This window comes from Trichechus manatus, unplaced genomic scaffold, assembly GCF_000243295.1.
Source record: "Trichechus manatus latirostris isolate Lorelei unplaced genomic scaffold, TriManLat1.0 scaffold00148, whole genome shotgun sequence".
Lineage (NCBI taxonomy): Eukaryota > Metazoa > Chordata > Mammalia > Sirenia > Trichechidae > Trichechus > Trichechus manatus.
The window spans coordinates 1,759,111-1,785,555 of record NW_004444084.1 but is presented as its reverse complement, the minus strand read 5'-3'; the positions used below and the strand labels follow the sequence as shown (position 1 = coordinate 1,785,555).

General features: G+C 35.1%; 1 protein-coding gene across 2 annotated transcripts; it reads right to left on the bottom strand.

Moving 5' to 3' along the window:
• Positions 1-26,445, bottom strand: DCUN1D5 (defective in cullin neddylation 1 domain containing 5). Of its 2 annotated transcripts, XM_004385854.2 has the most exons (8): positions 26,047-26,445; positions 23,527-23,618; positions 17,321-17,391; positions 16,816-16,907; positions 6,337-6,445; positions 6,147-6,251; positions 4,434-4,536; positions 1-2,662 (listed from the first exon to the last, which is right to left on the bottom strand). In XM_004385854.2, exons 1-8 carry the CDS (start codon positions 26,130-26,132, stop codon positions 2,607-2,609), a joined length of 714 nt encoding a protein of 237 aa, XP_004385911.1. In that variant the 5' UTR covers positions 26,133-26,445; the 3' UTR covers positions 1-2,606. The 2 variants fall into 2 exon arrangements, with proteins under 2 accessions (XP_004385911.1, XP_023595893.1); XM_023740125.1 differs by lacking the exon at positions 23,527-23,618.

Genomic DNA, 26,445 nt, shown 5'->3' with positions numbered 1-26,445 from the left:
AGTTGAGAATCAGTAACTGGCTCTACTTTCTTCCAGTAGTAGTATACTTGTATGCTATTCTATAACAAACAAGTCATTTCCATGCTATAAAGCACCAGAGTATTTCATCCTGTACAAAGGAAATTCCAAAATCTTTAGAACAGGACTCCTGGGAAGGCACTTAAAGCTAGCTAGTCAAGAGGAGCCGCAACAGTTAAGAGACTTCTTTTTTATACTGCAGGCTCCTTAATACTGTCCTCTTTGCTTATACTACTTAACTCTTGACCATAACAGTTGCCCAGTACATAAATTAAAGGCTGTTCAAATATAAATTAAGAAAGACACACAGAGACACAGCCCACATCCACCTGACAAATGAGGGAGAATAAATTTGCCTCCAAACCAGGTGAATGTTATGATACTAAGGAGGTAAGAGAAACAGATAGAAATAAGAGAGTAGAGGAAGCGTGGACTGGGAGTTTCCCACTCAAAAGCTTAAAGGAATCTTTAGATAAGTAAGCAAAGTAAATATTTTCATTTATTTTATTTTTGTAAAGGTTATTTACAAGTTTTCAGTAGACACCCTGGGTTAACGTGCATTCAGCGCTCATCGTTAACCCAGGGTCTACAAAGAAGGCGCCTGGGAAGAAAGGACTGGTGATCTACTTCCGAAAAACCAACAATCGAAAACCCTATGAAGCACAGTTCTATTCTGACACACATGGGGTTGCCATGAGTCAGAATCAATTCAGTGGCAACTGGTATATTGGTATTTTAATCAAATAACAAAGATGACAAAGATTACAACTATGTTCAAACTATAAATCGACACTTGGCAAGATTTCACTTAAATTATATGTTTTGTAATTAAACAAAAATGACACTATTCTTCAATTTTTTCCGTGGAGAGAAGATTCAAAGGTCTAAAAATTTCAATGTTTTCAAACAATATATCTGATATTAAAACATCAGTCATGATGCTACTCGTAATACTGTTGGTATGCTCAGTTCTAATAATTCAGTGATTCTACTACTTAATAGAAACATTCCAGGAAAATTTTATCTATAAGACATACAGGAAAAAATTTCTTTTCCACTATTATGTCAGTGTTTTACAAAGCTGTACAAAGTAATTCCACTAAGAAGGTAATTAAAACATTGGCAATCATTTTCTCCCAGCTCATTAACCAGAAAATAAACAATAAAAAACTTTAAAATGCATTATCTCTTATGGAATCAATACCAAAACTCACTCATTAAACAAATTCGCCATCAAAAATTAATTCTTACACTAAGAACGACAGATTTTCCTTATTATGGAAAAATAATCTATTTACTTTTCTCCACTCATACAATGAAACCTGGAATATTACTGAGGTTGTGGCTGGACTGTGAATGTGAACAAAGCGTTCGTATCACTGGGATATTGGATGGTTTAAAAAGGAATGTACAAACAGCCTTGTTGCTAATCCAGAAAGAATTAGAAAAAGCTGCCCTTTCCTAAAGACACTTATTGCCATCAGGCAGAAAACTGTGATGATTAATACTGTGATTACTACACCAAAGTAAACGGCATCCTTGAGTTGTACACAATTACATCCAGAATGCTCTCACAATTCCTTATTAAGATCACCTTCTTTTACTAAATACATCCTAACTAAATCCACAAGATCAGAGTTAAGGTTATCTTTAAGGGGGGAAAAAAAAGTCCTCTTGATAGAACTCCCTAAATCACAAAATGACAGTTAAAAAAAAAAGATCATTAGTATGCCACTCACAACAACAATAATGACGATGATTCAAGTTCAATATGGGCCCTATTCTCTCGAGGCTGAATGATTTTGAGACCATTAATAACCTTGCCCTCTCAAATAAAAATGGAACTTTCTAACTGACGGAAACACAGAAAACTTAAAATTCACATTAAGAACATACATTTGCAATGCTGATTTAAGCTTATTGACAATACCATTTAATGGTAAGAAAACAAACAAACAAAAAATAACTGGACATAATCTTTCCAATTTCAGATAAGACAACTATATGTGCATATGACCTCAGCAGCTTTTACAGAAACTTCAAGCTGAAAGTTGGAACACTTCCAATATCCAGAAAAACTTTCGATTAGCTGCATCAGAAAATCACTATTCCAGGAGTCAAGGCCAATAATTATTCTTCCTAACTGTGCAGAGATGAAGGTAACGAGCCATACCACCAGCAAACTACATTGCCAAATGTTAAGAGTATTTAAAATCTTAAAAGTTCCACAAATTCATGATGAGTTAGAACCTCAAAAATTCAATAATTCAAATTTACAAAAATAAATACCACTCTGACACTCAAGGGACATCTTCACTTTAAGGCCTTTGTCACAAATCTGAATCTTTATTGTTCTGAAATAAATGATATAACTCAAAACAAAACTTCAATATTCAGTCTCAGAAGAGGTGTGGCTCAATGCCCATCACATGTAACAAGAAAACTTCCTTTAAAAAAAAGGATAAAAAGTACTATGAGAAGTCTTTCATATGAATGAAAATGCACCCTCTGGATTTTTTCCCCTCATCTCGTTAGTTTGTATACATCTGGGAATCAAAAGGTTTGCATTTTCTTCACAACAGCTCTTGCTATGATGCTTGACGGACTTTTTGCCACTCAACAAATTCATCGAGAAGAACAGGCCCTAGAAATAAAGAAATATTTTTTGTTATATTTCAATGAACTCATCTCTCCAACTACAAACCAAACTCTCCACGAGCTCTGCAATGACAGAGACTGACCCTGCCCTTCTTCAGGTATTCGGCTTAACAGTGTTTTCTTAGCCTTTTCTTTCGGCCCTTAAAGACATATGGGACTTTCCATAATGGATGTTTGTAATAACTTTGTTCTCAAGGTGTGTTTGATGAACCCTCCAATAACTGAGCCAACAACTGCCCTTTCCCTTTTTCTAACTGTCCATAGTATTCTGCCATTTAATTATAACATTCTAAAAAGTGTTTAAAGGTCATATTCTTTGTCACCTCCCTAAGAAGTGTGTAAGCTTGTTGAGGAGGACTGGCTATATCAGACTTATTTTGATCCAGTAACTGGGCCTAGTACAAAACTGAACACAAAGCAAGTGCCTAATGAATACGTGATAATAAAGTAAGAACTATTCTAAAAAATATATTTGTATAATGCAGGGGTCCAAACCCATATACCTACAGAAGCCAGACAGGTAATTTAAATGAGCCCAGTGTTTATTTTTTTTAAATGTAGGAAAGTTCATTGCCACAAAGAAATATGCTTGACCTATGTTTCTTGAAGCACACTCTGGTGTCTCTCTTGCTTTTGACAGACATACTTCTCTACTGTAAGAAAAACAGCAGAGCAAGCACAATAACAGATGGCAACGGACAAGAGCCCAGGCGTTAGCATCCTGCAGATCAGCAAACTGTAAAATAAGTCCAATGTAAGGCGACAGCCACTACTTGATTCCAGCCTCTGATTCCTATGAAGGAATAAAGGTGCAGTTTTGTCACATTTTTTCAAACAAAGCTGGAAGATGTATTTTTATACAAAATCTCCACTTTCAAATGTTGGCTCAAAACTTACGAACACACATCTTGCAGGCCGTATATGGCCCTTGGACTGCCAGTTTATGGCTGCAAAGTATTATTTCTTTAAAATGTTACTAAATTTTATACCATCTTGTAGGGGCAGGGCAGAAAATATTCGTGCAGAAATCAAGTTATTCCTCCTTCAGTATTTTATTTCTTCGATGTCACAGAAATAAATCCATAATTTCAGTGTACATTTACAGGAACATACGTTTTTGCCATTCTGAACATTAAAGTAACACATGGTAGTGGGAACTAAAGCAATTTATAGTTGTAGAGAATTAATATGGCATACCTAATTCTTTCATTATTGCTTCCAAGATCTGTTTTACAGCATTCTAGCTTTTTCACTGAAGCATAAGGACAGATACTTTAATTTGAAGGACTGAAAATATTTCACTGTTTACTCAGAACCATTTTATAACTTTCAGAGAGAAGTTATTTTGGCAGTATCTGCTACACTGTGAAAGGGTACTAACTACTATATTAACTAAAACTTTTTCTACTGTGTTGTGCTTTTATATTTCCAAAATCACAACTGTGGTTTTCTTCCATAGAAAAATGCCAGAAAAGGAAGGAGCAAAGCAGGATTTTAGCTTCTAGATGCAGAAATTATAATGTAGTGTTCAGCTGCGATGCTTGGTTACCAAGGAATTGAAAACACTTCATTTACCAACAGAGATTTTATAATATTAGTCTAAGCTCTCTCTTTACCACTCTCTCCTATATTATTAAAATAATGGAAGTTACTGTTAGGAAGTTTAAAATGTTTATGCTAATGCTACACAAATACATACTCTCATTTAACATTTTTAGGAATTTTATTTTCATAGAAAAACATTACACTATACTTACAAGCACCATCTTCATCATAGTTACTAAGATCTGCATGGACCGTTCTGCTGAATTCTAACACATTGTACCACTGATCTTTGTTCATAACACGATACTTTGATTGCTATGGAAAATGACAAAATATGTGGTTTATAAAAAGACATTATATTAGGCCTTGATTTCAATAAATCTATCTGTAACGTTTTTTGGGGTCATTCAGTCTTTCCTAAAACATTTATTCCTCTTTTAATTATTTGTGTGTGCTTTTAAGAACATTCTCAGGGTATTTACAAGTCAATATTATCCAATTCACTTTTTCCTTTTTCTTTCATTTTTGAGGAATAAAAAGTACATCAAAGGTATTCATCTTAAGGGTAAAGCTCATTGTATCTTTACATTATGTATTTAACTGTGTAACCACCAAGATCAACATACAGAATATTACCCACACTCAGAAAGTTCCCTTGTGCTGCTTCCCAGTAATTCATTTCTTTGCATGAGATTTATTGTTTTTGAAGTTGGCATCTTTGGAGGTAGTGGAAATACTATATAAGCTTGGGTTCAAATCCCAGCTCTGCCACTTGCTTGAGTGACCTTCAGAAAGTTATTTTAACTAAGAGAATTCATTTGCTAAATGGGAATAAAATTTAACTCAAAATGGTGTCATAAAGATGGGAAAAAAAAAAAAGTATGTCAAGCACCTTGCACATAACAAGTGTTTAAAAAACATTTAATTCACTTTCCCTCAACTCTCCTTAGAGGGGAATATTCTTTCAATTAGTTAAATTTTCTTTTGCCCAGAACTACTAATAGGAGGAGAAAAAATACCATCCATCAAAAGTATCTACTTTATTGGACTTATTATAAGGGTGCATAAAACTCATTCGTATTAGGTTGTTTTCAATACCATTATCTCTTATCACAAGCTTTACACAAACCACCCTGGGAAAACTGCTATGATGAACAACCAGCTTTATGAGAAATTGTTTTCAAAGCAAAAAGCATCTGTATTCAAAAAATGGTGAGAACTATGTACAAAAAACGAAAAGGCACAAAAACAGAAAATTAGACAAAGCAAGCAATGGAAAAAAAGACAGCATTTTCTTAGAACCACTGCCTATAACAGGTGCTATAATAAACCTTCTAAAAGAAAAGCTGCTTCTTAAAGTCAGCATACGTACCTTTTTAAGTAATCAGTACATTTAAGTTTACTATTATAGACGGTTCTCCTATTTGTGGGCAAAAAATAATAAAAGTTTTATTCTATTGCTTTAGGTTGAGCCTAAGTAAAAAAGCAAAGTTTTATTACTACAATTGGTTCTCTTAGGTAGATTTCAGCTTAAAACCCTGTGTAACAGAAATAAATCAGATTTAGAAGTACAACATTTGTGCAGCAGTTATCAATTCTCTCTTGCCAAAATCCTGAGAAACTTAATTTTGCATGAAGAATGTCTGCACTAAAATGTATAATTTTGTAGGCCTATTTTGGAGGGATGCATAAAAATATGCACAGAATTTATTAATGGCACATGCACTCATTTCCAAAAATAAAAGCAGATATGTGCACACTGAAAATATCTAGAAAGTACTTAATACTGACAGACTTTTCACACTACTCAAGCAGATGGAGAAAAAAAGCAGTGTTACAAATCTGTTTTTCCTCAAAGGTATGTTTTCAATTAGATTAAGGTTGGAAATAATATTTTCAAGATAAAAACAAACAAACATACATACCTCCAGGTATTGGTAAAATACTGAAAACAGTGGCCAAGTCCTCCCAAGCAGAAGAGCTAACATAGATTTAGCAGTATCAATATCAAGGCTTCTCTGATCTTTATCCTAAAATGTAGATCAAAAAACTTTCCTAAGTATGGACTCAAGATGAAAGAATATTAAAATTACTAAACATGGAAATTGCACCTACCCTTGCAAAATCAAAGGCATATCTGTAGATATTCTTAAACGATGAAATGTCATTCAACTGTGAGCGCAAAAAGTCAAATTTGTTCTGCAACTTTTCTGTGCAGTCACACCTTAAATAAAAATCAAACAAATTACATAATCAAGAAAATTAAAGATATCTTTAGGGGTTAAAAGGAATGTGCTGAGGAAAAAAATGGGAGCATTTACCAAGTTAATTTAGGTTTAAAATTCTGTTGCATTGTACCTACTAATTTAAAAAAAAAAAAAAAAACTCAACCAACTCAACAAACCAACCAACTAAAAGACTCCAATAAAATCACAAATTATCTTTAAAAACACATGTATACAAATGTGCTCTTACCACATACAAAACTAATAGCAAAGCAAATGAAATTAATCAAGCTTCTGTCACATATTTCTTTGAAAGTTCTTTAGGCAACAGCTTAGTGAAAAAGATTTGCCATGAGTGGTTTTAAAAGTTTAAGATTTAACACAGGAAATTAATACACCGTATTAGCAGTTGAGTCATAAATCCAGATACCACATTTTTTAGTGAACAAAAGTCAAAGTAAATCAGTGGAAGCACCTAACTCCAAATAAGGTACATATGCAAAGGAATGCAAACAACAATAAATTATACACATTACTTCTAAAGATAAGACATTAAATACAAGCAGCTAAATGGAATACTCAAAAATCTTTACTAGCTCTCTGATTCTCACTGGGATGATAAATCCCACTCTTTAGGAGAAGCAAGGCAGATAAAGCCTTTCATAATGTGGCACAAATTGTGTATATACAAAAACCCAAGGAATACACAAAACAAACTTCGTAAAACTAAATGAGTTCAGCAAGGTCACATAATACAAGATAAACGTACAAATATCAATTATATTTCTATATACTAGCTTGAACATGTGGATGCTGAAAGTACAAATACAATGCTGTTTACAGTGGCTTAAAATAAAAATGAAGTAACCCATTGCTTTCAAGTCAATTCTAACTCATAATGATGCTACAGGACAGAGTAGAACTGTCCCATAGGGTTTCCAAGGCTGCAATTTTTACGGAAGCAGATTGCCGCATCTTTCTCCCGTGGAACTGCCGCTGGTGGGTTCAAACCGCCGACCTTTCTGTTTAGCAGCCAAGTGCTTAACCACCGCACCACCAGGGCTCTTTTAAAAAAAAAAGGAAAGAAAGAAATACTCAGATGTAATTCTAACAAAACATCTACAGGACTTGTATGCTGATAACTATACAAAGGTGATGAAAGACATCAAAGAAAATCTAAATAAATGGAGATACATATCATAGATTGGAAGACTCAAAAAAGTAAAGACGTTAATTCTTTCCAAAATTCATGTGCAGTTTAACCAAAATCTTAGCAAGCTTTTTTTCTGTTTCTTTGTAGATACAGACAAGATATTCTCTAAAATTTATATGGAAAAGTAAAGGAACTAGATTAAAACAATCTTGTAAAAAAAGCAGCAGTCTATCTGATTTCAAGACACATTACACAGCTATAGTAATCCAGACTGTGTGATACTGGTGGAAGGTTAAGACAGATAGTTCAATGGAATAGAGAACCTTGAAACAGATCCACATAAATATGCCTAAATGATTTGTGAAAAAGGTACAAAAGCAATTCAGTGGAAGAAAAGAGAGCCTTTTCAATAAATTGTGCTGGAGCAAGTAGACATTCATAAGCAAAGACATGAACCTCGACCTACGCCTCACGCCTTATACAGAAATTAACTTGAAATGTATCACTGACTAAAACATAAAATGTAAAAATATAAAACTAGCAAAAAACAAGACAAACTCTTTGGGATCTAGGGCTAGGTTAAAAATTCTTAGACTTGACACCAAAAGGAAAAACTGATAAATTGGACTTCATAAAACTTAAAAATGTTTGCTTTGCAAAAGACTTAAGAGGATGAAAAGATAAGTCACTAAGTAGAAGAAAATATTTGCAAACCACATTTTCGATAAAAGACTCATACCTAGAATAGAGAACTCTCAAAACTCAACAATAATAATAATAAAAAAGCAATCCAAGGAGAGATATTCCACCGAAGATGGTATACAAATGGCAAATAAGCACATGAAAATATGTTCAACATTATTAACTGTTAGGAAAAGGCAAATTTACACCACAGGGATATACTACTATACAACTACTAGAATGGCTGAAATAAATAATAGTGACAACATCAAACACAGGCAAGAATGCAGATAAACTTGATCACTCATACAGTGCTGGAGGGAATGTAAAATGGTACAGCCACTCTGGAAAACAGGTTAGCAGTTTAAAAAAAAAACTAAACACACCCTGTAACTGCATCCCTGAGCATTTAACCCAGAGAATCAAAAGTTATGTTCACACAAAAAACCTGTATGCAAATGTCTATAGCAGCTTTATTTGTAATAGCCAAAAACTGGGAACAACCCAGGTGTCCCTCAACAAGTGAACAGTTATACGAGCTGTAGCACGTACACCCATACCATGGAATACTACTCAGCAGTAAAAAGGAACAAACTATTGGTAAATGCAAAAACCTAGATGTCACAGAACTATGCTCAATGACATAACATTCTTGAAATGACAAAATTATAGAAATGAAGAAGAGATGAGTGCTTGCCAGGGATCAAGGAGCGGGTGAGTGTGGCTATAAAAGGACAATGTCAGAGCTCCTGTGGTGATGGAAATACGCTGTATCTTGACTGTATCAATCTTAACATCCTTGTTGTGATACTGTACTACAGTTTTGAAAGATGTTATCATTGGCAGAAACTGGGAAAAGGGTACATGAGATCTATTTCTTAAAACTGTATGTGTATCTATAATTATTTCCAAAAAAATTTTAATTTTTAAAAAAGGAAGTAACAGTATATTTGTATGCTAACAAGCATGATCTGAAAAATACAAAAATTCAATAATGCGGGAAAGAAGGTGGACTACTGCTGAAGCAACATCCCTGAGTAGGTGAGAGAGGATACGATCTTCTACACAGAGGTTAGTCTTAGAAGCATGTACATAGTGAACACACAGAAAAGAAAAGCAGATGGGTACAAATACAGTAGATCAAAATAACCGATGGTAACAACATGTGGAAATTCTCTTGATTGCTTCTATTTTCTCAGTGAAGTATAAGTCATTAACCAAAAGTATGTGGAAGGTGTTGAAAGTTGAAGGAACAACTGTGAAATAGTTCTCTAGGAATTCCAAGGAAACAGACAATGTATTTCTGAATGGAAAAGTTCAGTCTATCTACTAAGACTGTGATTATTGACAGGAATAGTATTTAGATTATTTTCTGTATTTTGTTTTTTCTAGTCAGCTCATCTCTGTTGTTTACAGTCTCCTTTTTTGACTTCTGGGCTTTTTTCCTAATTCCACTCCACTAAAATGGGATATAGATCCTAGATTCTGTATTTATCTTTTCAGTGGTTCCCTAAATATTCCACCTTAAAGTCTAAAGCAAATATATTTACTCTCCACCCAAACTATACTGTTTAATGCTTTTACCTTAAACATTCTCTTCCCAACTTACATGTTATTGCCGATCAATTAGTTTTTTCAATTCCCTTAAACTACTCATTATTGTTCTTCTTGAAATATATCCTATAGAAACTCCTTAGTGAGATGACAGTAAACTTTGGTTTTCATTCTATATCAGAATATCTTAAATTCCCTCCTTATTCTTGACTCATTCTCTAGATATACAATTCTAAATTAACTGTTTTCTCTCAGAACTTTGAAGACATTATTGTTCTTTGGCTTTTACTGTCTGTGTGGAAAAGTCACATGTTTACTTAATATTTCTGTATTATTTCTTCATTCTCTAGTTATTATCACAATTTTCTTTTGGACTTTAGTTTTCTGCTATCACTCTGCCTAAGTTTAAAATTTCCTCTTATTTACCATGCTTGGGATTTGAGTCTGAGAATTAGTAGATCTCAACCATTCTGGAGATTTCTCAGCTATTTTCTCTTCCAATATTCCCTCTTTACTATTCTCTTCTGAAAGTTCAGTTAAGATGTTTATAGAACTGTTTCAACTTAACCTCCCAGGTCTTTCAGTCCTATTTTTCTTTTGTTTCTCTGCACTAATCTTCTCAGATACTGTAGGTCACTGATTCCTACTTCAACTACATCTATCTCCTTTCTAATTCAACCAGAGTTTTTTTAATGTTACATTTTTTACTTCTAGAAATTTAACTGTTACTTTAAATCTGATAATCTGAGTCTATTCCCTTTTCTTTGAACATATCAAATCAAATATATATATTAAGATTATGATACTTAAAGATTTATTTGCCAGTAAGTTCAGTGACTTTTTTTTGACTGTGTACTGTTGATCACTAAACCTTTTTCTGAAGAAGCTAAGCTTCTGTTTAAAGTGCATGCCTCTACAGAGAAACTGCTGTCACTACACACACGGGAGCCCTATTTATTTGAGACAACTCTAAAGTACATTTTGATGTGGGCCACACAACAGTGAATTCTAGCCCTAAATTTGCATGATAGAGAGCTTGTGATTAGGAGTTCTCCCAGATAGGAGCCTTACTTCCAGTCATATGCAGAACCAAGCCCAGGCAACCACATCTCCACCTACTGGGCAGGTTTGGCATCAATGATTTTATGTGGGGGTTTTCTAATCTGATTCCCACCCTTCTTAGGCCTCATGATTTTGATTTGTCTCCTCTCCCAAACATGCATGGCAGGTTAAAAACAAGACCCTGAGTGATTAGGTAAATGTCCTCAGGGTAAATGCCAGTTCTATAGAATCCTACAGAATCATCTCACCATTTCTGGTCTCTCATTATTTTCCTTAATTTATAATCAACTCAGATACATTTTTAAAAAGATGTTTTTATATTTTATTCAACATTTAAGTTTTACAGAAAAAGTGGTTTACATGCATGTTTAGTCTGCCATACTGCCAGAAACAGAAATTAAAATTTGGAAAAGTGAACTACTTTATTTGGCAGTGGCCTTAGCGCTCCTTATATGAATATGTGCATAGTATGCTTCATGCACAAACAAGAAAATATATTCTTAATGTTAATTATTACCTACTGTATCAGTTAAGTGGCTTTAATTACCACAGAAATTATTCATTACATTAAAAAATAAAAGCTTTAATGAAAGTTGAAAAACAGTTAACTTCTATCATAGGTAGAATCCTACTGTAATGCTGTTTGAAAATCTGGAGATGAAATCTTTAAGATCTCTAGATTTACTACTTCAGAATATGCCACACCAAAAACCAAACCTATTGCCTCAAGGTGATTCTGACTCATAGTGACTCTATAGGAGTGAGTAGAATGCTCCATAGGGTTTCCAAGGCTATGGGGCAGACTGCTACATCAGAAGCATACTGCCACACTGTTCTCCTGTTCAGTGGCTGGTGGGTTTAAACCACTGACCTTCTGGTTAGCAGCTGAGTGCTTAACCACTGCACCACCAAAACAAACAAAAAAAAAAACCAAACCTATTGCTGTTGAGCCAATTCCGACTTACAGCGACCCTGCAGGACAGAGTAGAACTGCCCCATAACACTTCCAAAGCTGTAATCTTTACAGAAGCAGACTGCCACATCATTCTCCTGTGGAGTGGCTGGTGGGTTTGAACCCAACCTTTTGGTCAGGAGCCAAGCACTTGAACTACTGTGCCAGTAGGGCATTAATTTTAGGTATCTATTTACATGTGCTCCCCTTCCTGCCATAAACTACCCTAAGTAGGGACCACATCTTCTATATCTTTGTAGCTTTTTCAAGCAGTTTTTCATATTTTCTTTTAGCAACGTGACTTACCTTTTCACAAAAAATCATGCAGAATCCTAATAGATCCGAAGTTCAGGAGCGGCAGAGAAGAGAAAGGATGCCCCCCTACATCCACATATTCGTCCTCTCCCTACCACCAGAGTTTGAAAACCAGTGCCAGCGCATAACACATGGTCTGTCATATAGAAGCACTCCAAAAATATTTTCTAAATGAAAATACGAATACCAAAAATAAACCTTTAAAAAGTAGGTGATATATTTATTTAATTACTTAAAAAACTCACATTTCCTTCTAGGGAAAGATGAGACTAAGAAAATTGTACTTTAAACAAAATCCTTAATGACATAAGTAGAAAGTGATAAGTCACTAAGGAGTTAAGAAGCCAGGAAATCTTTTCCAAATACAGTGGAAGAAAAAATAAGTTTCAAGTCAAACAGAGTTCAGTTAAAATTCCAACTTCTCCATTTCCAGACATGAGGCTTTAGGCAAGTTACTTAATCTCTTTCAGCCTTAGTTTCCTCATTTTAAAAATGACTGTAACAAGAACATCAAAGGCCAAGCATAGAGATTATGTGAGAATATGTGTGTTAAATGCTTTGCACAGGTTCCATTTCAGGCAAATGGTGGCTCTGTCCAAATTATTTCATACCATTCCTAACAGTCTATCATAATCTTAAACAGAACAAGAATCCAGAAGAGTAACTGCAATTAATGTTTTCCTTTCAGAGAAGAGTGGGGGGAGAAAACAAGAGCACAGACCTCCACACTAATTACCAATGTCATAAAGACTGCGAACGGACCTAGCAAGACCAGTGAATATTCCAAACAGTCACTAACACCAACGCAATTCTTTTATTTAATCTAGCCTCCAAACAGACTCACAAGAGTTAATAACATGAATACTTCAAAACTTGGGAAGTTTAGAAAGATTATTTCCCCTAAAAAGAAATGCATACTTAACTAGAATACCCTGGAAAGCAAGAGATAGCTTTCTGAATAACCACCAAATGAAACTACACAGATTTTAGAGTATAGTGGCATGTACTGATACCACTCTCCGAGGTGACTGTGGATAGAATAAGAGGAAATGGGATTAAACTATAACACTGAGGACTTGAAAATTAATTTACATGTTTTCCGGAAGGTTTCAAATTTCTACTTCATTAAATACCTTTAAAATAAAAAGACTTTCTTCTCATTTATGTATTAGATCTAAGTGAAGTTCTTCCTATTCAGTAAGTCCCAATAAATGTGCTGTGCCATGCTGATGTGGAACAGGAAAAATTTCATTCACTAAGTTCTGGATTTAGGACTTCCTCTAAATCAGGTTTATCAATCAGGGCAATATAGTTCACTTCTAGAGGTATTTGTAAACTGGGGTGGTGACAGGGGTGTGGAGGGAAGGATTTTGCACTTATGATGATGATCCTGGGAGGAATGAAGAGGAGGAATGCTAATGACAGCTAGTATTTTGTCCCCAAAAGCTAAATGAATGATATTCACACACCACACATACCATTAGCATTCCATTTACCCCACTCTTCCACCTTTACCAAAAATTGTATAAATGCTTCCCATTCCTCTCTCCCCTAAAGAAAGTTAAGTCAGAACATTTCCTCTAATCTTCTGAATAAGATCGAAGTTCAGGGCTCAATATCGAGATCAGAAAATATACAACTTGTAACCTACTGGCAGGGAGCTTAGCTGCCACCACTGTCTAATGCTATCCTCTTGCACCTTTTTTCATTATAATCAAGTATAGTCCTTTCAAAGTTTTCACCACCAGTATTGTATTTCATCCTTGCTCCAACTCCAAGCTTTCAGTTAGTAGACATGAGAAAAGTCCTCTATTCCAGTAAGGCATGCCAGAACAAAATTTTTTTAAGTATCCTTGGAACTTTGTATCCACAGATGGGCAAAGGGGAATCTCCATAAACTTTATGACAATATATGCAAAATTCGTGTGTAGCACTACACGCGCATCTTCACGGCGACAAGGTCCATAGTTTTCGTAAGACTCTCAAGAGTCTATGACCTTCAAACATTAAGGACTGCTCTATTCTGAAAACTATAAAGCATTATGGAATCACAGATTATATACCCCATGATCCTTGAATGCAGTCTACACGTTCTAATTACAGGACTACTTCTCTTCGTTAGCAGAGCTCTACCAAAGTTCTCTAAAATAATTTGAAACAACTGATAATTATATTAAGATGACTTGGAGACCATCGATAATTATGCTCATGTTAAACTGAAATCCTAAAAATATGAAAAATCTACAAAGGAAATTTGAGTAACTAAAGATAAATTGAAAAAGTGAAGCTTTATATTTCATGATTTTATTATAGAAAACTATATACCAAACAATTAGAAATTTAAAAATTAAAATTTACATTGATCTTTTGTCTTGGTTTAAATTTCAAACTATTTTATTCCTAGGAAGTTATTCACAAGAAGATTCAGGGAGTAATAAGATTTAGCCAGTTGAGAGAAGATACTTTGTACTTCACATGGCAATCTACACACTGGAAAATAGACTATTTTCCCAGCCAGCAGATTTGTTTAATTTGAGCAGTTTCAAGGTTATACAGTACAGAGTGCTAGGCAGATGTGCAGGGGAATCATAAATGAGTGGAACAGGAACTTCTGGGGCAATTTTAAGTGCTGAATAATTGCCTTTATTTTGTATAGCCTGTAACCTCCCTATAGGGAAGATATTCTAATAATAATCACACTCATGGACTAGTTAATTTTTGCTAATGGTCTAGTTAATAATTGGCATATGCTGCTAATTATTCAAGAATAAACATTAGAAACACTTTATACATTTGTGTTATTCAAAGACTCTATATCTTGTTTTGTAAAAACATAGTTAGGAATTTTTTATTTAAAAATATACACGTATTAACTAAAATACTAGTAACATGGAAAACAATTATATTGACAAATAAGAAAACTTACAATAGGCCACGCTACAATTGACATTAATTATAATAAAACAGTCTGACCTATATAAAAGCTAGCTTATATTCTTTACATAACTCTTGTATATTTTACTTAATCTTTCTCCAAAAAGCTATTTAAATGGTAGGAAACAGCACAAAGATTTTCAGAATCAACGTATTTTAACCAGACATATTACAACACCTAGAAGAATGACGGAATTCAGTCTCAGCTGCAAGTATGATTTTAAAAGATAATCAAACCTGCTGCCATCGAGTCGATTCCAACTCACAGTGACTTCCTGTGTGTCAAAGTAGAACTGCATTCCATAGGGTTTTCAATGGCTGTAATTTCATGGAAGTAGATCACCAGGCCTTTCTTCCACAGTAATGCTGGGTGGATTTGAACTGCCAACCTTTTGGTTAGTAGGCAACTACAAACCAGTTACCTCACCAATAACAATGGCCATCTAGTTTATAAAGATTAACTTATATACAACAGAATAGGAAGTATAGTATGCTAGATTGGTAATCAGGAAACTGAGATTCTAGGTCCTAGCTCTGCCACTAAATAACTGTGTCATCTTTTGCTATTTTCTTCACCTCTCTGAATCTCAGATTCCTCACCTATATATAAGGGAAGCAGGAGGATTGATTTTACATTCTATCCTAGAAACTATTGTTTGGTGCATATATACTCAAGAAAATATACATAAAATATCTATATGTTAACGCTGGTAAAAAAAAAAATTATGAAGTATTAGACACTGAAAAATGAAATATAAAAATTTACGCGCCATATGAGCAAATAAACTTTTTTCTTTAAAAATCCAGTATTTTGAAATTTAAGGACAGGCAAATAAGAAGAATAGTTAACTATGTTAACAAAAGCATAATCATAACAGAAAACCATATAGCTAATTAGCCCCAGTTTTTTGCCTCAAAAATATTTTAATGCTTTTTCTCCAACTATTTAGAAATGCTGATAACTAGTAACATCCTGCATGAACATTAGGATATGACATAATATAAAATTAATATATAATTACTAACTGATTCAAAAACTAAAGAGACTTTACTCTGGAAAGTCAAAATCAAGTTATTTTTATAGAAAAGCAATTCTATAATTTATGAACATGTTTAAGGCAGTATCCTAAATTGAAAGTATACATTCATAAAATGGCTAAAGATTGCATGGAAGCAGTACAACATTTTCACTTTTGTCCTTTATGAGATTCATTTCGCAAAAAGAAATCATAAAGTGCCATGTAACTCTATTTCCAAATTTCTTTTTTCAATCAAGTATAAAATTCAAGAGGGGAGAGGAGGCCTTAAAGCTTAGGATACTCAAACAAACTCCCTCAGATAGTGGAATTATATATTCAGAATAGGAAAGCCCTTATTGCTCAAACAACCTCTGAACAACCCTTTGATTCATGTACCTCTAACTTACCCATCTAGGGAGTAACATCCTATATCCACGTTAAGTTCTTTTAATAAGACTTTTATTAAGACTTTTTAATAAGACTATATTGAGGTTCCTTCTTAGAGAATATGAAAAGTGGAGTAACTATTTATTAGCCAAGATCATAATATAACTTTGTAAATCCCCCAAATTGATTGTTATAGACCAAACCAGATTTATTTTAAGGGTAAAACCTTTCTCCTAGACATTAGGAAGCACAAAATATCAATTAAGATCTTCAAATAGGCCATCAAATTTGTTTTTTAAAAAAATTTCTTACTGTAATGAAGACATTCCCTTTAACCATTCTTCCTTGGTAAAAAATCCCATGCTTTCAGCCTCCAATTTCCACGCTAAAACTAACATAATAATCTGGAAAGAACAGAACATAAAGGATAGGGGAAAAGTCAGCAGAGATAATCATGTCTATATTTACTATGGAGAACATTTTTATACAACTACTTCCATCCTTCAACTATTACAGAATACAACCTCTGGAATTATTAACTATAAAGAAACTCGGATGGGACAACTTCTTAAAACTAAAAAAGTTCTAACAGCTTCTGAAGGTAGAATTTCTCTCATTTTATTACAAATAACATTTGTACCAGGAAAGAGAACTATTCAACTTAAACTGATTAAAAAATACCCTAAAATGAAAATCTATGATATTAAACATAAAGAAAAAAAATTCTTCATACAAGACTAAAGTGTCTCAATTTTTAGAAATGTACAAATATGCTATCCCCCACTTGTATTCCATTCTGTTTAGAAATAAAACATACATTTTCAGGTTCAACACCAATGTCTTCACAAAACTTTTCCATTCCTTCTGGCCCTACAACTTCATCAGGACCTTCAAGATAAAAACAATTTACATATTTTACTGTTATAATTTAGTATCAACAAAAACATAAGCCCTTATACTAAAGGCAACTATAAATAAACTATAACATTTTGTAGATCACTGAATTTGAATTTTGAAATAGCTTTGATAAAAGTATAAACATTTTACAGGATTTAAAATTTTAAAAACTTGAAGTATTCTTTGAACAGAAACGCACATGACAACATGAAATTATATAAACAAAAAAATAAGAAGTAAAATAATACTCCATTAATACTAATAACCAGTTTGTACAATAACCTGAACCTATCTATTAAAAAAAATTTACTTAGAGTCTACTTTGAACGAAGTTTTTGGCAATACAAGAACATAAAGAGCCTTAAGAAGTTTGGAGTTTCTTATTCTACTAGAATGTGCCAATACTACAGGCCAAGACAGTAAGCAGAAGGAGAGTATTCATTTGTTTACTTACTAAAACAGAAGGTCATTCATTACCCTTTTGAAATATTCTCAAATATAATTTAATTCTTGAAAAAAGATATACATATAAATGAAAACAATGACTTAAGGAAATTATTACATTCCATTTCCAGGAGGAGATACTTTCCTTATCATCTTGGCTCTAAAACAGACAGCAAGGTATTGGTTGCCACTCTACAGCAGAAATAAAAGTTTAATCCCTCAGTTGGTTTATCTGCCCTCAAATTAACAAACTGCACTTAGCCTATTTCCTACTTTTAGTAATGTAACTCAATACATCAATTCTCATATTTTATGTTATCAGATTCCCCAAACACAATAATTACATCAGCACCATGTCTCTTTTGTGACTGCATTTAAGACCAAAACAAATTTTTTAACAATATGAAATATGCTAAAAATGTGTTTGCCACTGCAGCGTTTTAAAAATATTGTCTTGACAAGAATTATCTTAGGTAAAGGGAAGGACAGCACACACTACAGGGGAAGTCAGCACAACTGGACTAAACCAAAGCTAACAAGTTTCCTGAATACAATCAAACACTTTGAGGGACAGTGTAGCAGGGGTAGGGTTCCGGGAACCATGCTTTCAGGGGATATCTAGGTCAATTGGCATAACAAAGTTTATTAAGAAAATGTTCTGCATCCTACTTTGATGATTGGCGTCCGGGATCTTAAAAGCTAGCTAGCGGCCAGCTAAGATGCATCAATTGGTCCCACCCCACCTGGGGTAAGGGAGAAAGAAGAACACCAAAGACACAAGGAAAATATTAGCCCCAGAGACAGAAAGGGCCACATAAACCAGAGACTGCATCAGCCTGAGACCAGAAGAACTAGGTGGTTTCCAGCTACCACCAACAATTATCCTGACAGGGAACACAACAGAGAGTCCCTGATGCAGCAGGAGAAAAGTGGGGTACAGAACTCAAATTCTAGTAAAAAGACCAGACTTAACGGTCTGAGACTGGAGGAATCCCAGAAAACATGGCCCCCAGACTCTCTGTCAACCCAAAGCTAAAACCACTCCCGAGACCAACTCTTCAGACAACGATTAGACTGGACTATGGGACATAAAATGATTAACTTGTGAAGAGCGTGCTTCTTAGCTCAAGTAGATACAAGAGACTAAATGGGCCGCTTCAGTCCAGAGGTGAGATGATAAGGCAGGGAGGGTCAGGAGCTGGTTGAATGCACCCAGGAAATCAGGGGTGGAAAGGAGGAGTGTGCTGTCATGGTATATGGAGAGCAATTGGGGTCACATGACAATGTATAAATTTTTGTATGAGAGACTAACTTGAATCGTAAACTTTCACTTAAAGTACAACAATAAAAAAAAAACTGTCTTGAAATATAAACAGGAGAAGCCTGCTTTCCTTTCTTAAGGGCTAAAAATAATCTAGCTTTATAAATCAGACTAGACTAAGGCTGCTCAGATGGCAATTTATTATATAACCATTAGGTCACTAGCTCAACATGAAGCCAATGTTCTAGGGTTTTTCTAATTAAAACAATGTAGCCATCCAGTATGTGATCAATACATCTTGCTGCCTGAGATGTGATCCAGGATGCCAAGAGGAAGTTAGCACATGGTCTGAAACCAAAATCTTTTTTTTTTTTTTAATTTTTTTTTTTTGTAAAATGGTAAATGTCATCAGGTTTAAATATGTACTAACAATGCAATGAGGTGTTAAAAGGCGAAGGGGATGGTAATTAAAAGAAACTTTCACTTCCTAATATTAATATATTTTGGGGACTTTTTAAATGATAACACACACAATAAAGCTATTAAAAAATAACTGAGTTTGTATCTTTTGTTACTTATCATTTCTATTTTGGAATATGTGGCTTGCATAAAAATAAAAATCAAATAAAGTTTAATGGAGAAAAACAAAATGTTTTTAAGGCATAACAGAAATATGTTCTAAATCTTTCTAATGCAGTAAGAAAGCAGACTTGTTCTCAAAGCTGTCATCACTGGTTAGAAGAGAAAGGTGAAGAGCTATGTCAAGAAATATCAGTTACTATCATAAAATGTAGCCCCCTCTAGAAACTGGGAAAAAACATTTTTAATTACTAATTAAAATTTGATTAGAATCAACTTAAATTAGGTTACATAAAGACAGATGTATGTAAGGTCTTATATAAACTAGGTCTATAAATGTTAAGTGACTTTCCCAAAGTGACATCAACAGTAACAGATCTAAGACTAGCATAATGCCTACGCCAATGTTCTTTCCCTGACTGCATAATGTTAATTATACTTTTTGAACCATGCCCTTCCATTAAAATTACTTCCTGGGTAAAATCTCTGGAATTAAATTTAACTAACTCTCTCAGGCAACTAGGTTTCTACTCTCTAAAAAAATATTTGTGTGCATTCAAAAGTATCTTGCAATGAGAAAAGGTTAATATAACTTCCTAAGTCTTAAATTTAAAAAGCTATGGAAATGATTTTGTTCATTCTACTAACCAGATACTATATTAGGACTATGCAATTCTAACCTTATTTTTGATTTTTTATAAGAACTTAAAAGCATTCTTTCAATTTCTATGTTTTTGTTTACCACAGTCCCAGTACATTAATGAATCTTTGTTAATTTAAGTATCACTCAAGAATGAGAGGTCTTGTGAAAGATCAAAATATCACTAGGCTTATCATGCACATCCTATATATTAGAATAACAACTTGAGTGATATTTTTTAATACTAAATGAAAAACAAAACACCATTAATTTCCTGATTTAAAAAAAAATTATAACCATAAAGATATGTTCCCAGTTACACTTGCAGGGCCTAAAACCACCCCTCCTTTATAGCAGATACTGGTGGGGAGGGGGTGTGTGCTCAATCAATGACACAGCACCTTCAACATTAGCTACATAAGAGTAGTTATTGATTTTGAAATATTGTTGTAAAAACACACAACTACTCAATCAGATGCTGTAATGTTATTATTCTTTTAATAATAATAGCTAACGTCTATTGAGTTCTGATTATATGCCAGGATTAAGCCCAGTGCTTTACACCTATTATCTCAACAGGCACGATTATCGTTTCCCTTTTAATAAGGGATATCCCATTTTAAGATGGAACAGTTAGTGTTTATTTGGCAAACTGGTTCCTCCCTGTCAATCAGGTCTCTGCCCAAAGTCACCTCTACAAAGAAGCTATCACTAATCATTCTATTTAAAAGTCCATCACTTTCCAGTATTCCACTACTCTCTACCCCTGAACCTCACCATATTTATTACCTTTGTAGATCCCCAAAATATGTAATTACTTGAGTACTTACCTGTTTACTGACTACCTCCCCCACTAGAAGGCAAATCCCTCAAGGGCAGACAGAAATCTTGTTTGACTTTGTCACCACTGTATCTCCAGAATACAGTGTCAGAGACACATGTACTCAATAAATATTTACTGAACGAATCATTTAATGAATGACAGAACATCAGTTACCTCAAATGCACTTATCTGGCAATATTTTCTTTTTAAAAGTGAAAATTAGTTGGCACGTACATAAGTTTTAAGTTAAAAATAAACATTAAAAGACAGTACTAGTTAAAAGCATGGGCTCTATGGTCAGAAGGACATGGGTCTGAATCTTGGCTCTTGTTGCTCTATAACCTTGGGCAACTTACTTAATCTAAGCCTCAGTTCTGTCATTTATAAAATGGGGATAACAGCACCTACCTAACAGAATGGTCATAAGAAGAACTGATATAATTAGCACAATTCCTGGAAAAATGGTAGCAATTATTATGTCAGCTATCACAAAATATGCTGATGTAGAAAATAAACATTTAACTACTTTTATTTGCAAATTTTTATAACTAATTTTATACTACTTAGGAAAGGCCCTAACCAAACCAAACCAAACCAAACCCATTGCTGTCGAGTCGATTTTGACTCACAGTGACCCTAAAGGACAGAGTAGAACCGCCCCATAAGGTTTCCAAGGAGCGGCTGGTAGATTTAAACTGCCAACCTTTTGGTTACCAGCTGAGCTCTTAACCATTGCACCACAAGGGTTCCAGGAAAGTCCCTAGGAGAGGTAAAACAAGTAAATACAAGAGAAAAAAATTTACTAATTATTTTTACGGTATTTAGTAACCTTTACAAGTGAACTAAAGTGAACTGAAATAAGTGATCTTTTCATTCTGTATCATACATATAAGTAAAACTGGCATTTGAATAATGGGTCAACATTTTAAATGGAGGTCAATAAGAAAGTGAATTCCCTCCATTAAATTGGGTTAGTGGTTGCCCTGGGATGCCAGTAATAGCATTTTTTTTCTGGTTTAGAAGAATCTTTATTCTGTTACTAAATAATTTTTAAATTATACTTTTGGGATCACTCAGCTGATCCCAAAAGCAAAGTTACTGCCCTCCCGAATAATCTCACTTTCCATACAGCTAGCTTCAAGTTGAAGTTCAAGTTCAGAGCATATGTCAGACCTTAACTTGATTAACACTAAATATAAGGCAATGACTACCTACACTGTTTTACTTTAAACAAAGACTCTGAGAATGATAGTGATTAAAAAGAAAACAAAACGAACAAAAAACAGGGAGGCACATAAGAGAAAGGAAAAAGGAAAAGTATGCAGGAGGAAGGGGAAAGCTTTAAAATCACTAACTCCAAAAGACGAAAACCATTCTAAGGGAACAAAAAAATTTTATATATGTTTATGAAAAAATTAGTAGTAAATGGGAAACAAGTGTTCTTTTTCTTGTATTTGCTTAACTCTTCAGCTTTATCCCTGGTTTTGATTTTCATCTGTAAGCTGCAGTACCACTCTGGGCCTACAGCTTTTCCTCCACCCCTTACAGTTAAGTTAGCTTCTCCAGGAAGCATTCCCCGACTCTTCCAAGGCTCAGTTATATATTCCTCCTATAAATTCTCACGCAGCCCTGGTGACCCAGTGGTTAGAGCTCAGCTGCTAACCAAAAGGTCGGCAGTCCAAATCTACCAGCCGCTCCTTGGAAACCCTATGGGGCAGTTCTATTCTGTCCTACAGGGTGGCTATGAGTTGGAATCGACTCGACAGCAATGGGTTTGGTGTTTTCAGTTTATAAACTCTCACAGTACATCTTCCTATTAATACAGTATTTATCACACTGTTTACTTTCTTATTTATTATTGCATTTATAGGGTTGCTATGAGTCGGAACTGACGCGATGGCAACAGGTTTAGTAGAACTGAATGGCTGAATGACAACCATTAAAAAGGTGAATGAACTGCACAATGATTTATCTGAGTTTTAAATCTTTACTATGTCTCCCAAAAAGTTTCGGAAAATGTTAGTTTCCAGTTCAGAAACATTTCAGAAAAATACCAAAAAGTAGAAAATGTTTTATTACCTACTTTGTGTTTTCCAGAATACTGACTCTACTTTAGCCAACGGATGTAAATTGTGACTCTCTGTTTACAAAGTTTATTAACAGTAAATGAGTTTCACCTGTCCCACTAGACTGTATATTTAAAGAAACATCAGCATCAAAAGGCACCAAATTCTTAGCCTACCTACAACTCTCAGTCTTGACCCCGACTGCAGCACACAACACTAACATACACCACGCCTGCAATTAATAAGTTGTTAAATGAACTAAAAAAACTTTATAAAGCATATCATTGATATCTTCTTACATTAATTTCATTACCTGCATACTCATAAAACCAAGCCAGGCACTTCTTGCTTGAAAAATGTTCTTCTCCGCTTATCAGTCTAGCAGGAGGTTGGGATCTGCAATAGCTTAGAAAACACACAAATGCCTAAGGTTTTTATCAGGTCTCAATTCTTAGTGAGAAGCTAAGTTCAGCACTCAAAAAAAAATAAAACCCACCAAACCCACTGCTGCCAGCTGATTACGACTCATAGCAACCCTATAGGGCACAGGGTTTCCAAGCCCCGTAGAGTTTTCAAGGCTATAAATCTTTAAGGAAACAGACTGCCATGTCTTTCTCAGGCAGAGCGGCTGGTGTGTTTGAAACGCTAACCTTTCAGTTAGCAGCTGGGTGCTTTAACCACTGTGTGCCAAGGCTCCTAAGTTCAGTATGAACCACTTTAATTCAAACTAAACACAGTATTTTTTTTAAACAGTTGGTATTATAGGGAAAAAAATGAAGTTAAGTATCTGCAATTTAGAACAACAGCCTGTAAGAATTTCTGGCTAACAAAACCTAAAAGCTACTTTGCTCATTATCAAATTCCAAAAATATCAACTAATATTATTTCCCCAGATTTCAAAAGGCTACACAGAAGTTCAATCTAATGGTTTCAACGCAGGGCTAATAGTTGGGAATGTATAAATTTCTTCCCGATACTGATTTTCACAAAAATTATTTTGGTATATAATAAATATACTCCAAACACTTTGAAAACAAAATCTTACAAAGCAAACTTTGATAATTAACAAATTGTACATTGAGTTATTTATCATCTGCCAAACTTAAGTAGATTTTTAAAATAAAAAATGATTTAGGACCTAAGAGTATAATTAGGGTTCACAGATTTAAAAAAATTCCCCCAAAACTCTACAACACTTAGTAACAGTCCAAATAATTGGGCCAAAGCTATTAAATCCCAATCCGTTTATTTTTAGGTCATATTTTGATCATTAAAGTTTGAAAATTCATAAATGGCCTCCAGGATATAATGGACTTCTGAGAAGAACCTTTCTCAAGGAGTTCAAACAATTACACTACCACAATGATGAAGAAATGCTAGAACTTTTGCAATCAAGTAATGTATTACCTGAGCTGTAATAACTGACTGCCCAATTATTTTAATGTGTTAACTTAAAAATTTTAAATCTATTAATTTTTTTTTAAATAAATGATGCCCAGATAAAGAATTACTGATTTACTATGTTACCACTGGTTGCATTTTGTTACTAGGCAAAATTACCCCATTTTGAATATCTGAAAATGCAGCTGTCTAAATAATTCTGATATATCATACGTTTAAGATGGCCACATGTTACAACAGGAAAAACTAATTTGCATATTGCATAAAAATATGAGCTAATAATCACGTCAAATGCCAGCGTGAAGTATCAAGAAATACAAGAAACAAGCATCACCTTTCACATTAACAGCCCAAGATATACTCGCAGGCTCCTTTGCCAAAACATAGTAATGAAAGATAAAAGTTCAGTCGATTACAAAAAGGAAAATGCTGATTAATTAAGTCCTTTACCTTACATTTTAAACACATCTCTCTTTAAGGAGAGCTTTATCATTATTTCCTCCTTACAATGCTGGCTACTGTCTTCCTTTAAAAGGTAACATCTGAAATTGTCGCATTAAGTGCCAACCACTGATATAGTCAAAGACACTCAATAAGGAAATTAAAAAGAAAATTACTTCTCACACCTAAATTGAAATGACTCTTTTGCAGCATACAACGTTGCTGTGATGCCTCAATGATATGCTATCAATAAGCTATAAACTACAGCTCTTTTGTCCTCTTTATCTCCAAGAGGATACAGAGCGCAATAGCTCTCAAATTATTAATATTTATATCGAGGGCTAACAGCGTCCTGAACGCTAGAAAATAAAGAGCATGCAGAGGCTTTCCAGCTCTATAGATAGGGACTTGGCACAGGTGGAGGCACTGCTACTTCCAAAGAATGGGACTCTTACAATATAAAAGGCCTTTTTTGCTGGGTTCGACCGGGTTGGGCCCCTCCATTAAATTTTGATTTGAATTATAGGGAATTTTCCTTTCTACCATTCCGAAGGCAGTTGTCAAGATTCCTCAAGCTATGCTCCTTTTCTTACATGCCATGTGAAGAAATTCTAGAAGTGGCCCTTCCGGGGATCTGTACCCACTTCAAGAGCTGGAAAGAAGCCGGCGAGGAACTGAAGGAGTAGGGGATGGGGGAAAACGCAATTCACGTACGCATCCTTATGTCCCACCCCCCCACCCCCCGCCCCGGGCACGCAGACTCTAACGTGGGGCGACTCTTCCAGTCCCTCCATAAGCGCGAGGAGGCACACACGCGCGAACACGAGGTCGGGAGAGGAGACTCGCGGTGTTCTGCTCCTACCACCTAGGTGGATCAGAGGGGCCTCACCTCTTCACCGCCGAGCCCCAAAGGTCTGGCCCGCCTCCTTCTCCTACTGCTCCCCAGCAAAGGAGGATGGAGGAAAGCTTGAGAGGTGGGGGGAGGTGTTACCTGGAGATTTTACACTTCTTGAGGCCTCCGTCTTCCGCTACCGCCGCTGCCACCCCGGGGGATTTTCTCTTCTTCTTCACCGGCATCTTCCGCCCTCCCCGGCAGGGCGGGCAGGGGAGCCGGGGAAGGGGGTCACTGTCCACAGGAGGCCCCTCAGCGCTGGCACCCGGTTCCCAGAAACAGCAGCAGGCGGAGAAGCAGAGTCTCCAGCCGGCACCAGCGTGGCCCAGTCCGGCCGCCACTCACTGCCAGATCTCCTTCTTGTCCTTCTCTGCCTGGGGCAGCGGTGGCTCCTCGCCTGTAGACACTGCGGTTCCGTCTCCTCGGGAGGAGATAACGCGGACAGCGTACCACCCCCACCAGTCACAGGCTCCGAAAGCAAGAAGCTTAGCATGACCC